This window comes from Cotesia typhae, unplaced genomic scaffold (genome assembly GCF_013202065.1).
Source record: "Cotesia typhae breed Kobodo isofemale line unplaced genomic scaffold, CoteBio_Ctyphae contig_59, whole genome shotgun sequence".
Lineage (NCBI taxonomy): Eukaryota > Metazoa > Arthropoda > Insecta > Hymenoptera > Braconidae > Cotesia > Cotesia typhae.
In genome coordinates, this window is record NW_027423761.1 from 668,376 (window position 1) to 683,286 (window position 14,911).

At 30.7% G+C, this 14,911-nt stretch overlaps 2 protein-coding genes across 2 annotated transcripts; both read left to right on the forward strand.

Moving 5' to 3' along the window:
* The first annotated feature begins 2,925 nt into the window (after positions 1 to 2,925).
* On the forward strand, positions 2,926 to 3,592 carry LOC141532174 (uncharacterized). The gene is made up of 3 exons (XM_074250397.1): positions 2,926 to 2,946; positions 3,006 to 3,439; positions 3,568 to 3,592. The coding sequence occupies exons 1-3, from the start codon at positions 2,926 to 2,928 to the stop codon at positions 3,590 to 3,592; spliced, it is 480 nt and encodes a 159-aa protein (XP_074106498.1).
* Positions 3,593 to 11,903: 8,311 nt separating this feature from the next.
* On the forward strand, positions 11,904 to 14,455 carry LOC141532277 (nidogen-like). The gene is made up of 4 exons (XM_074250554.1): positions 11,904 to 12,092; positions 12,181 to 12,444; positions 13,744 to 13,992; positions 14,104 to 14,455. Exons 1-4 carry the CDS (start codon positions 11,963 to 11,965, stop codon positions 14,355 to 14,357), a joined length of 897 nt encoding a protein of 298 aa, XP_074106655.1. The 5' UTR covers positions 11,904 to 11,962; the 3' UTR covers positions 14,358 to 14,455.
* The last annotated feature ends 456 nt before the right edge of the window (positions 14,456 to 14,911 follow it).

Consider the following 14,911-nt stretch of genomic DNA (forward strand, 5'->3'; position numbering starts at 1 on the left):
TAATGATTAACAATTGTTTGCTTAGGTAGCAGCAATTTTTGCTCCAGGTTTGCTTTGCAAACCGAATGGAAACCCATATTCTAACTATGGTCAACGACAATATGGTGATAATGGCTGGAACATTCAGGAGAGCTATCAAACCTACTCTGCTCCGAGACAAAGACAAATGTCTAATCAGGGTGACATTGTTACCTGTGTTGGACAAATTCCTGACCCAGAATCACTGAATCCTAACCAAGGTCCCAGTATTGGTCAAATTCCTAACCAAGGTCCCAGAATTTGTCAAATTCCTAACCAAGGTCCTAGTATTGGTCAAATTCCTAACCAAGGTCCCAGTATTGGTCAAATTCCTAATCAAGGTCCCAGTATTGGTTAAATTCAAAACCATGGTCCCAGTATTGGTCAAATTCCTAACCAAGGTCCCAGAATTCGTCAAATTCCTAACCCAGGATCACCGAATCCTAATCAAGGTCCCGGTAATAGACAGAGTCCTAACCCAGGACCACAGATTCTTGATCTAGGTCCCGGTAATAGACAGAGTCCTAACCCAGGACCACAGATTCCTGATCTAGGTCCCGGTATTTTACAGAATCCTAACTTAGGACCACGGATTGATCTAGGTCCCGGAATGGGACAAACTCTTGTCCCAGGGCCTTATTCTCCTGCTCCAGGCCCTCAAGGATTCTTTCCTGGAGAACTCTGCTGGAGACCTTTTAAATTCCAATTCAACTCGGGCAACTTCCCAGCGCCCAGACCCTGGGACACAGATCCTTTCGAAAAACCTTTTCCAATGGGTGACATAGTTGGCTTCGGAATTTCCAGCTCCACCCCTACTGCTAAACCAGATCCTTTCGACAAACCATTGGCCATCGCACCAATTCCGGCATTCGATAATACAGGTCTTCCGAACGATTATCAAAATTAAAACATGAATGCTGTCATCGATCACCACCGCAGTCACAAGCGGTACTAAACTGGATTTCAAGGGCAATTCACCAACATTGAAATGAACTAAAACTCTAATGAATGCAATATATTTCTGTTTTCCGTTGTTTAAATACATTGACAGTTAATCTGAAATGATGGTTTATTTTTTTCTACGCTCCTTAGATATATAACTTTTTTGAATCTAATATTTTGTAAGATTAAATGACATTCCGATGACTTCAATCAAATTTGAAATTCTTTCGCAAAATGTCATGTGAATTTCCATAAATCATCAAACGAACTTAGATAGATTTTTTTGGTACGACATACTTAAATGTCATTCAAGCATATGACATTAATAAAAAATCTTAGACCGACTGGGTGGTGTTTTAGATTAATTATCTAGGATATAGATATCGATGATCTCAAGAGAAATTAATGCTAGACAACAAAACTATTTTTAAAAAAAATTTATTTGAAATCAATTTACATAAATCTCCCTATTTTTTCAATATCAAACATATAAACGCTGCTAAAAAGTAAGACGATTTTCTCATATTAACCGATTCTGAAAAGAAAATCATTATTTCTTGTTGATGACGTCTGGTCATGTCTTGTATCATGTACATCCACTCTTTTCTCATAATTTGTAGCATGTTGATCAACAAACTCTTCTTATTGTTCGATTTTCTTTTCCATTGGTATTGTGACATCGATGTGAGAGTTAAAGAGATTATATGGATCTATTTTAAACTCAATCCGAGGAGCCTCGTAAAAAGGTAAAGGGGAAGGGGAAGAGAGTAGGTTTAGATCGTCCGTAATCGTAAGATGGCCACCAAGATGAGTAGTCGTAGTACCACCAAAATGACTGGCATGGAGCTGCGAGGATTGCTATGATCTAAAACAATGTAGATTATAGAATCTTGAAAATTAGTATTAAAAAATTATAGTTACCAAAATCAAAATCTTGAGTGTCTCCATGATGATCATCAACTGGAATAAATGCTACTTGAAGTACATAGATCTTTTATAGCAGCCAGAAAAGATAAAACAATAAAAGAACCCAGGAAGTGCTAGTGGTGATGAATCCGGAATTCCCAGTCGTTTCGATGACAATGGCTTGGTGATCGAAAGTCGTCACTTCAGCTGCTATCGCCATATTTAATTGCTAGCTTTGAAGGAAATATCGATTGCTTTGTAAGTTTTGTATTTGTGGCAGCATTTTTTTATCTCGGGTTTTTTGATTTGAAATAACTTTACCAAACTGATCACCCATGATTGTGAAGAGAACAAACTCATTAGCTTGACTCTTTGAGCATTTTATCATTGAATTGGGATTCCCGGTTATTCAATTGTTTTTCTAGCACCTCCATTGAATGAAGCTGTGATAAGAGATAGTCTTAACCCTTCAACCTAGAAAAAACCTTTCCTAGAAAATGGATGTTCAAACATTGGTGATTGGTTGCTACTACTAGACACCGTCTTCATCATCATCATATTCATATGCAAGCAAATGAACAGGAACTATTTAAAGGAGGTTGAAGAATCTAGCAGCGTTTCAATGACAGCTTTGTGTTCGTAGCTTATCAGATTGAATTTTACTAATGAGTCTTATCACATTCCCCGAAGCTACTGTGAGTTAGCGGCAGACAAAAGAACATTTAGTGTCATTACTTGATATCATCATCACCGTTTGATTTCATTCTACGCATTCCTTCAGTAACAACACTTTTCATCAACATCGCTTTTGAAAGTCACATTCATTACCTCAAAAACAATTTTTGATATTTATTAAATTCATTGAATAAACCCACAATAATATTTGACGTAAGTTGTCTACTAACTTCAAATTTAGAGTATCACTCGACCCTGACGTGATTTACTGTGTGGTCATTGAACAATCGATTTGAGTTCTTCTCTACACTCCACCTCTGTTCGGTATTTAAGCAGTCTGTCCCGGAGAATTGACAGTGTAAGAGCATTAAATAACAAGCCACGATGAAAGCAAGTCTTCTATTGGTAAGTATCCTTCAGTTTCTAAAAAACTAAATATAATTTAAGATCCTTTCTATCCTTAGATTGCTGTCCTGGAGTACGTGTATGCTGGCGTGTACCGGTCTCCTCTAGACCATGGTCCAAAAGTTCCAGAAGGTCCAGTGCCCAGACTTTGGAGCCTAAAGATGAGATACAATCCATTACCTGAAGATGTAAATATAGATTTCGAACCACCCCAGCCCTGGGTCATGAAACCGGTGGGAAATTTTAGTGATGGTTATTCGATTAGCATGAAGATCAGGGTTCCCAATGACTTCTTCGCAAACAACGAACAAAATGTGATTTATGCTTGTGGACCAAACGGTTCGCAAAGATACTTCCTCCTCCAGTGTCTTGAAGATCCTACTTCTGTGTTCACTTATCATTCAAACAGTATCAAAAAATCTGATGATTTTGAGCACTGGGAACTAGACGCATCAAGAAGGCTTATAGGATATGAAGATGCGACATCGGTCAGGTATGAGTTCTACATCCGACCAGCGAATAGTACTAAGTTGTAAAATTGATCATCGTGTTAGTTGTAAGCATTGTAATTATAATAATAAAAAACATCTAAATTCTAATTCAGGAAAATAACATTTTCAGGCGACCTTTGATGAAAGCACAATAAAATAATATTTCGATAACAATCATTTAATTATCCCCCTCTCTTCCTCCGCTATCGATAGCTACTACGTCGTGAGTCAGAAGACCATCAATTCATGGTCATTGATTAAATGACTTATGAACTTGAATTTTTATTTTTTTTTTTTTTTTTTTCAACAATTTTATTGAATGCTTTTAAAGTTGCTACATTTAATTATTTTCATTTAAAAATAATAATACAATAATTTTCAAATAAATCAATTAAATTTCAATGTTCGTTTGAAGTTTGGATGCACAAAATTTTTTTCACACGAACCGAACGCCATCCTTTGAACGGATGCGTGAGTCAACAAGTTAATTAAATGTAATATCAGCTGTTTTAGAGATAAATATTATGTACGGCTGCTCGAAGAACAGAAAATATCGAATTTCAAGGTCAGCCCTTTTTTTCCAGGTCGTAAATGATAATTTAGTTGTAGCATAATTAATCTAAGTGTATAATAATGTTTTTAATTTTCCCATCTAACCTTTGTTTTCGAGCCAGTTATTGAAGAAGTCAACACGTCGAACTTATCAAGCATGATAAGTAAATCGAACATTAACAATTCTCAGTGTTAATGACAGCCATTAATTGCACGTGATTTCTTATTGATAAGTTCAAATATAAGATGAAAGCACTTTACGCATTAGAGGAATTGTTTATGCGGGAGCACGTGATGGAATCCGCCGACGAGCTTAATTAATTTCGTATTTTTTATAGAATATACAATTGTAGCGCCGAAAATTTTATCACAGACTAGAGGTAGTTAGTGATAGTGAATAATTACTAGCGTGGTTTATAACATTTGAGAAATGACAAGGTCAGTAAAAATCACATTAACTGATCCCAGGAATTCTAATGTAGAGAGATAAAGAAAAACCGCTAGAGAAAAAATATGGTTCTCTGAACTAGAAAAATTTAGTTAGAATCATCACAATTTAGTTGAAATTATTTATTAACAAAATTACTTAAACTATTTTTAATAAATTGGGCATAATAGTCATCTTGATTAACTTTGGTTCAACATTTTAAGTTACTGTAATTCAATTATCCTTCGAGAGTGAATGATATACATTTCGTAGCTAATTTGTCATTACGGATTTCAGGAAATTACCTTCAAAATTAAAAGATTCTAGACTACTATTACTTAATTGAACTAATTTTAAATCAATACTTATGTAATGATGTTAAAAAAAAAACTAAATAAAAATTACGATAGAAAAATAGTAAAAATTCCTTCAATTTCATTCTTTTTTCCCAAATAACTTCTGAATTAAAGGCTTATAGAATAATGACCAAAGGACGTTAATTGACTTGATTGGTTCTCGACCTAAAGTGACCCAAGTTAAAAATGTAAATATAAATGTCAACAATTTAATCATCGCTGGAGTATGAATTGACAGCAAGTAGGCCAGTTATTAATTTTATCCAAACACTTTATATTTAGTCATTTTATTGTCTAGTAGTCAAGTGTTAACGAGTCTCAATAACAGCCACACGACCCTTTAACGAATATATTCATATATCTACGTATCAATTACACTTCCGTTATTATATTTATCGATAAATTGATGATCTCATGCTTCATTGAGTCTACAGTAAGATCAGGGGCTTTTTAAACGTCACATTTATTTATAACTTTCTATCAATCGGAGTAATTTTTCGGTAAATATAAATTAAGAAAGTAATTACCGCAGAATTATTGAAAAATAGTTTCATTGCCGAGGAACTTAGGCTATGAGTTTTGTCGAGTTTTCCGTTGAATAAACCAGAGATTGCCAAAGAAGTAGTCGAGACTAATATACCAAGTTTTCGCATCATCCAACAATTTTATACTTCCGTCTTATACGTCTCAATCTCGGCTCTTATAGTTGGCTTATATCTCAGAGCACTTGCCGGTTCTTTCTTCACTTATTAAGCTCTGGGCTAGTTCTTCGTAATTTTTACCCTTTTCAAACTTTCGGTTCTAATAAATTTTCGTGGGTGATTTTTAATTAAAAATTTATTCGTTTTTATGCACTGAAGTTTGATATGGTTCGATAGATTACCTAAGAAGGAACGACGTAAAACATGTGGTTGTAAATAAATATAGATGATGTGGACATGGATACTTACCGATCGGATTGAGAAAATCAATAAAAATTTTGCTATCGGTAGATCACGAACTATTGACTATAAAGACCGAGAAGGCTTTTATTTGTCGGTAATGTGGTACTAAAGGTGTTACTTATTGCATCTGTGCTCTGTTGGGCGAATATATCTGTGAAATTCATGATTGGTGGGTAATTCTACGGAATATTGCGATATCCCGGAACTGGGAAGAAATCGAGTTTTTATGTTACAGAAGATAACGATTTATTGTTAACGTTTTATCTATTTTCATACAAATGTTGAAAATAGATAAATGCTTTGGAAATAGTCAAGTAATAAAAATAATATTTTTAACAAAAAAAAAAAAAAAAAAAAAAATTTAACTTGTTAAAAATTCCATCACATAAACCTCAACACAAAGAAAAATTTCTTGACTGGAGAGAAAAATACTATTTTTCACCGAAAAAAAAAAAAAAATATCACTCTCAGCGCAATATTGTAATGCTATAGTAGCTATCCCCACTCAACCAACTGTTAGACAGTTACTAGAGCCATCTAGTAGATCGCTCTGGCAGGAATACAGTAGTTGGCTTAAATAGCTAATCCGGTGCGCTGGGATAGCCATACGGGATTGCTGTCAGGGGTAAATGCCTCGTTCAAGTCTCAGATTCTGCGCGCAGTCTTGTTTGTTGACATATTTTATAACCTCCAAGATTAATATAATTATTTACTAGCAACCTGTGATTCATATGCGACTGTCCAGAGTTATGGATTATGATTAAAGAAAACTTTGGCTTATTAATTTTTTGTTCTTTCCAATAGAAATATTAATAGTTTGGGTAGTTTTTAAATAAAGTTGAAAATAATTAGTGCAATGACAGGATCAAATCCGAATAATTTAATAAAAAATGTGGTGGAGCAAATTTATAGATCCAACAAATTATTTAAAACTCCTCGAAAAAATTTCTTAAAAAATTGACCATCAAAAAATATATAAAACTTTGAAAATTCTTAAATTCTTGTGACAATTTTTTTTTTTAAATGGTCCATGAAAAATAAATAAGTATTATCAAAAACTTGTTAATTTAATATGTAATCTATTTAATAATTTTTAATTACTTATTCTTTTTTATTTATCCGTATAATTTTTCAATAATAATTAATAAAAGATTGAATCGATAGAATAATCGTTTTGTCTGGTAAGAGGGCGCTGTAAGAAAAATGTTGGTTAGCGATTCTAGCCAACTAACAGATCGCTCCAGTAGCCCTATAGTAGTGCTCTTGTAGGAATACACATTGCAACAGTAAGAATCTACGAGTAGGTATCTAATAGATGGCTTCAGTAACAATATTTTTTCTCCGTGTAATAATTAAACCTGTTAAACTACTGGGTACTTTACCTTATCTAAGAATTTAATAATTTAAATTAAAAAAATAATTTTTTTTTTTTAATAAGACCAGAGCGCCGTTGATCTAAAAATGACCTTACAAGTAAAATTTGATTGATCAATCCCATTCATAAGACATTTTTTATAAAAATAATAATTACAATAGAGGGTGGTAATTTCCGTTCGATGACAAATAATAAATGAGATTAACGTATGCGTGTTTGATATCATAAGAGACAACGCCTTTAATTAATTTAAATGCATTAGATGATTACGTATTATTAATTTATTTATTACAATGTTATTAATTACTTATAATATTATTATATTCCTAATGCTTATTATTACTTCGCTTAATTAATTAAAAATATTTCGAAGGCTGCTTTTATTTCCGCCAACGGGAAAAAAACTCAATACAAACCCACGTATATACCTGTCTATTTTTATACATGTCCAAGAAGAGCGTGTGAAAATACCAAAGGATTCAGAAGCTAAAAATTCCGATCGATCGTCGGTAGATTAATAGAGATCAAAGCGAAATCCGATATTTTTTTTGTGCCAATTTCTTTGATGGATTTTATTTTTTTTTTTTTTTTTTTTTTTTAGCAAGAACAAAAGAATTTTTGCTCATCTTCGAAATCTTCGTTCAAGGTAATTACCCAAAGAATATGTGTACCAAGTTTCATTTAAATCCGTTGAGAATTGTAGACGCTATCGTGTTCACAAGCCGTCACAAATAAACTTTTGAACCAAACTGCAAGCTATCCCTAGAATTTCCAGTTAAAATTTTTCTATTGCTAATTTAGTAGCTCTGGAAGCTCAAAATTCAACTTCGAGCTAAAAAATCTAGCGGGAAAAATTTTTAAATAATTATTTATTCCTTCCAGCAAAAAATAAAATAAATTCTCTATTCTCAAAACACATTCAATATTTTTATTGAAATTAACGATGTGTGAGATTTTTGTTTATGTTTATTTTTAGCCTCCATTGAATAGAGACATAAATTCATTCTATTAATTACCAAAATAATAATTGTAAATTGCTTATTCTCTTATTCTCCTTCTCAGTAATCATTATATCGGTTAATCAGATTGACACATGTACGAGGTGACGATGTGCCATAAAAATGTCACCAAGTTTTAGTTTTTTTTCGGAGAATTTCAGGTTTTTTATTTCTACTGGTAGTACCACGTGTTTAGAATCGGTTAATATTCACGGTCTAAGATTTAGTCGAATAATAAAAAATTAATTAATAGTTAAATAAAAAGAATGAAAGTTTAAAAAATTAAAAAAAATTTTTTTTTTAATTATTTAAATAAATTTTATCGATCCGATGAAAAATCGATAACACCCCGATTGTTTTATATGATAATTATTTTTCACGTTTTACTAATCGGATGTAATTAATCTAAGTCGTAAGTCGTTGAGAAACATAACATTAAATATTTATAATTCGCTTTGAATAAAAAAGAGATAAAGGTGATCACAAATCAACCGCAATCGTTATCTTGAAATCGTTAAGAAATAAAGGTTAATAAATTTTTAGTTTCGATTCCAAGATTTCAGACTCTTGTCATTCGCTTCAATAAAATAGGAAATATTTTACTTACTACATAAAAAGGATCAGTAGAATTAAAAAAAAGGAACTATAGTTAACACGTTTTCTATTTTTACGACTCTTGTATTTTTTTGTGTCACTGATTTGACCGCGAGATATCAGAGCAAGGTGTAATAGTCGTTCCGAGGTGACTAGGAAATAACAAAATCTTGTTTGATTTTTTTATTTTAATTTCTTTTTTTTTTCATGTTAATTTTATCAACTTAACATAATTTTTGATACATTTTTTTAAGCATAATTTTTTTTGTAGCAGTAAAAGATTTTTAATTTTTCTAAAAATTTTGACATTTAATTAAAACTCGGAAAAATTTGACGACGAAAAAAATATTAATAAATTAATCGCGATAATAATTGTAATAAAAATAGAAAATTTAAAATAATAATACATATTATGTAGTATAATTATAATTTTAATTTAAATAAATGGTCGAAGCGTCGGCATCTTTGTCTGTCTTGTATTATTTACGTCTTACTGCTTTAATACATCGTACACGCGTCTCATGTGTCATCGTAAGTATGTTCTACCTAAACCGCATTTTATAAGTAATTTTTTTGTATAATTATTTCAACTTTAATTACGGAATATAATTTTGATCAAATTTGGAGATTAAATTTTCTTGGTATAGTTTTGAGTTTACTATAAGCTAGTGTAAAAGACATCTAATGCATTTCATCCCAAATTCGATATTTATTTCGATAAAAAAATTTTTCAAGCGAGAATAAAAAGCGTCAAGTCGCCACCTGGTGGTGACTTTATAAACTAACTTTAAAAAAATTTTCTACGGCTTTGTAATTAAGTATTGAGTGAATTATAAGGAATGTTTATGGATTTTTCAAATAATTTTGATACAAATAATAATAATAACGGTAATAATGATAATAATAATGATGAAAATAATAAGAATAAGAATAACAATAACAATGACAACAATATAATAATAATAATAATGATATAAGCTTCGAAAAAAATTTCTGCTTGCGAGAATAAAAAGCGCCAAGTCGCCACCTGGTGGCGACTTTATAAAATAACTTTAAAAAAATTTTCTACGGCTTTGTAATTAAGTATTGAGTGAATTGTAAGAAATATTAATGGATTTTCAAATAATTTTGATAAAAATAATGATTATGACGATAATAAATTTTTTTTTAAAGAAGATACGAAGGAATTATGACAAAAATAACTCATGCAATTGACTTTTCTCAATAAATTGACACATTCTCTTCGGTAAATGAGTTACTGCGGTCCTAATAAATTATTCCGATGATGAATTTAATTAACAAGTTTAATGTCACTTAATTATAACTGACAATTGATTGACAGGTGTCTTAAATCTAAAGTGATATTAAATCTCTCAGCTCGATAATCCGGATACTCAAACCTCTGATTAAATTTTCCTTCTATTTCGTCTTTACTAATTCGTTAACCCGCGATTCTTATTTCACATGTAATTAATTTTTCATAAAAAACGACTGCTTTTATTTTATTCCAACCGTATTACTCATACGAGACCGTAAAGAGGATCCAGATGCTGGAAATATGAAATAAGATAGAAGAAATACGAGAAAAGTGAGGATTTTTACTGAAAAAAAAAAAAAAATAATAATAATAAAAATTCTGTCTCGACCGCAACATTTTTGTCTTTTACAAAATTATGTATTCCACAAGCTTCTACCATATCTCTCAAAGCATAACAAGTTATGTTCTTTGTCTCTCATTCTCTCTCTCACTCTTTAAATATCCACATCTACATCCTTTAGATCCTTTATTTATTTTTACCATTTTTTTACCGTAAGCAATTCAAAAGAACTATTGCACTCTTTGTTTCTGTGTAGTAATAATTTTAATCGCTTATTTTTATTTTTATGAGCGAGATTTTATACTATTTTAACTAGATGGCATGATGATTAAAATTTTTTTCAAATGTCACAAATTTTATAAACAGAGAAAAAAAATTTTAGATCTAAAAAATTAAAATTTATTTTTTAACACAAGAAAGTGATAAATATTTAACATAAAAATTTTTAACAAAATTTTTTACTGTCCACATTTTTTTTTGTAAATTTATGTTTGAATTTTAAATAAAAATAAGTAAAAAAAAAATTGTCCTAAAATAGTCATAAGTTTAGGATCCTAAACGTGACACAATTTAGGACAAATTTATGACACCAAACCGAAATGAAATTTCGATTTTAGAAAAATATTGTCGCAATCACTCAGAGAAAAAATATTATAAAAAGTACTTTTACGACAATTTTAGGATACTTTAATGTAAAATATAAGAATAATATTATGACAATTTTAGAACACTTTTATGATAATTTTAGGACAATTTTAGGATACTTATATGACAAATTTAGGACAATTTAAAAATTTTTTTATGACAATTTTATGAAACATTACAATTTTAGTATACTTTTAGGTCAATTTTAGGACAACTTTATGACAATTTTAAAATACTTTTATGAAAATTTTAGGACATTTTTAAGACAATTTTATGACACTTCTATGACAATTTTAAGACATATTAATGACAATTTTATGACTACTTTAGGACACTTTTATGACAATTCTAGAATGCTTTTTTGACAATTTTAAAACTTTCATAAAAGTATTTTAAAATTGTCATAAAAGTGTCTTAAAAGTATCCTAAAATTGTCATAAGTGTCATAAAATTATTTTAAAATTGTCCTAAAATTATTTTTAAATTATCATAAAAGTATCCTAAAGTAGTCATAAAATTGTCTTAAAAATGTCTTAAAATTTCCATAAAAGTATTTTAAAGTTGTCATAAAAGTGTTCTAAAATTGTCCTAAAAGTATCCTAAAATTATCCTAAGTGTAGTAAAAGTATTTTAAAATTGTAGTATCTTCAAAGTTTGGGTTTTCTTCTACAAGAATAAAAAACTTTTTATTTTTTATATTTCTAACATGTGAGAAAATGCAAACATTTTTCACTTATCTGCTAAAAAACAACACGTCACAAGTGACATTGAGAATCAGTACCAGCGCACCAGTGACTGGTACCTATTGTAATAACTTTTATCACACTCCCCACCGATTTAAAAGATTTTTAGTATATAAGCAATTGTTTTTTCACAGTATTTCCTGCCAATTATTTTAGGTAAGTTAATTTAAAATATTTACTGAGTAAAAATATAAAAAAATTGTGAAATTTAATATTTTATCAGCAATTTTTCCAAATTTTTCAGCTTACTGTCGCATCATCGCATTCAACAGAATTGCTCTGGCAGCAACAAAATGTACACTTGGACAATAATTTTGGTACTCATGGCTGTCTACTCAGTGTCATTGGTTCAAGCTGGATACATTGGTACATGCGGAAAAGACGAAATCTTTCAGTATGGCAAATGCCTCAAATACGGGACTAGTAAGAAATGTTGCTACCAGGCGATAAATTTTTCACGAGGAACAGTTTAAATATCAGTTTTAAGGATAAATTCTGTTGTATGTTCCAGAACCCGGTGATCGTTGCGACAATTCGGTAATAGAATGTATAAACATTCCCAATACCTTATGTTCTAGTGACAAAACATGTAATTGTCGATGGGGCTATGAATTAAAGAGCGATGTATGTCGCCCGGGTTTAGGCAGTCATTGTAGCGCTACAATCGCAAATGAATTATGTCTACCAGCAAATTCTGAATGTGGAAAAAACAATACATGCGTTTGTCAAGACGGTTACTTTCAGCACATGCGTGAATGTGTTAAAAAAGTTACAGGTAGTGTATTTGTTTGTCAAATTACCTTTTCTGATAAGTTGCACGTTTTTCATTCTTTCAAGGTCACGCAATTATGTTAGCTTAAATTGCTTTTATATATGTGACCCTCATCATTTTTGAACGGCTTGACCGATTCCATCGCGGTTGGCACCATTCGAAAAGCCTTGACCAAACTTAAATTTTGAATACAATTTGAATCGGTAGATTTTGAGAAATTTCAAAAAAAAACTACCAAAAAAAATTTTTTTTCAATGTGGTTTTTTTGGAATAACTTTTTAACGGCTCTATTGATTAATTCCAAAAACTAATCAATTCTTTGACATGAAAAAACTACTGCGATCGCTGCCAGTCCAGTCAGGACATTTTTATGACAAATTTATGACACCAAACCGAAATGAAATTTCGATTTTAGAAAAATATTGTCGCAATTATTCAGAGAAAAAATATTGTAAAAAGTACTTTTATGACAATTTTTGGATATTTTTATGTAAAATATAAGAATAATATTATGACAATTTTAGGACACTTTATGATAATTTTAGGATAATTTTAGGATACTTATATGACAAATTTAGGACAATTTTAAAATACTTTTATGACACTTATTAGAATTTTAGGATACTTTTAGGTCAATTTTAAGACACTTTTATGTCAATTTTAGGACATGTTAAAGACAATTTTATGACTACGTTAGGATACTTTTATGACAATTCTAGAATACTTTTTTGACAATTTCAAAACTTTCATAAAAGTATTTTAAAATTGTCATAAGTGTCATAAAATTATATTAAAATTGTCTTAAAAATGTCCTAAAGATTAGTATAAAAGTATTTTAAAACTGTCCTAAAATTGTCATAAAAGTATCATAAAACTATCATAAAATTGTCCTAAAATTATCATAAAAGTGTCCTAAAATTCATAATAGAGTCCTAAAGTCGTTATAAAAGTGTACTAAAATCGGTTGATTCGTTCGTGAGTTATCGTTGTTGAAGGAAAATCAAAAAAGTGTTTTTTCGGAATTTCTTCAAAATTTTTAGTTCAATTAATTTGAACTTGAAAATTCTTTATGAAGGTTAAGAAATTATATCGAATGCTGCCAACTGCGTGAAAACCAGTTCATTGATTCAAAAGTTATTGCGGTTTGAAAATTAAAAAAATAGTGTTTTATTGAATTTCTATCAAATTTTTGAGCTCAAAGAGCTCAAAAACGTCATTAGTGCAACTTGAAACGCCTAGGCATGAAATTATCGGGAAGTTGCAGAGATGGCCTTCATTAATTTTTTTTTTTGTTATTTTTAGCACTTGATGGTGATTGTTCGTCGGACCTTCAATGTAAGGACTTGAAAAATTCTCATTGTTTTGAAGAAAAATGTCAGTGTAAGCCGGGCTTCGACAATAAAGGAGGAAAATGTACTCCGGGATTATACGCTCCATGTACAGATAGTCTGGATAGTTGCGTGGGAAGCAATCTGCAATGTATCGGAGGTTATTGCTACTGCAATGGTAATTCCTTTCCAAATGGCCGTAACTGCGAACCATTCACATCAGGTGAGATAAATAAACATTGTTAAACACATAATGAACAAAAGTAGTAGAGTTACGGTGGAAGAATCATTCTGAGGCGTGCAATTATAAGCTTACATCTTCTTTTTATTTCAGTTCTCAATGGCAAGTGTTCTCATTACCGTGCTTGTGAAAAAATTGGCCATGCAATTTGTTTCAATGGTGTATGTCAATGCAATTGGAATTATTTTAAAGATACCGCAGGAAAATGTGTTGGAGGCTTGCATGCTATTTGTACAAGTAACGAATGTCAATCACCGAATTATAAATGTTTAAATAAAAAATGTGTGTGCGCTGATAATTACGAAGAGTCCGTAGGTAATTGTGTGCCAAAGCCAGTCGGAAAATAGACAGTTTCAGAAAACCTGCCTTCTTTTTTCAAAATGATAGTCATCTTATATAATTAAAAAATTTTGTAGAATTTCAATAAAAATGCATTTAAAAATAATTGCATTTATTTAAACTTTTCTATTAAAAATATTTCTCCAACGATTACTTTAATGCTCTAAACTATAATTAATTAAATTTTATTATTACCACTTTTAATAAATAATGAACGGAATAATTATAAATTGAAAAAACAAAATGTTAAATTTTTATTTATCAGCCGTTTCGTGTACCCTCTCAATTTCTACAAGCAGTTGAGATCCTTAACTGATTTTAGTGGTTTCCCTGAGACTTTTTGACGTTTAACAAGGGCCGACAGCCATTCAAATACTTGTGTTAAATTGCCGGCTTCCCATAACTAACCTCGGGTAACAAAACGACCAAAAGACGCCCAGATACAGAATACCAGAGGAGCAGTCTGTTCGGACCAGTTAACTTAAACTCACCAAATAACAAATACACGAGATAAAACGAGATAAAAAAAAAACACTCTCTGTTGAAACATATTCCGCCTTCT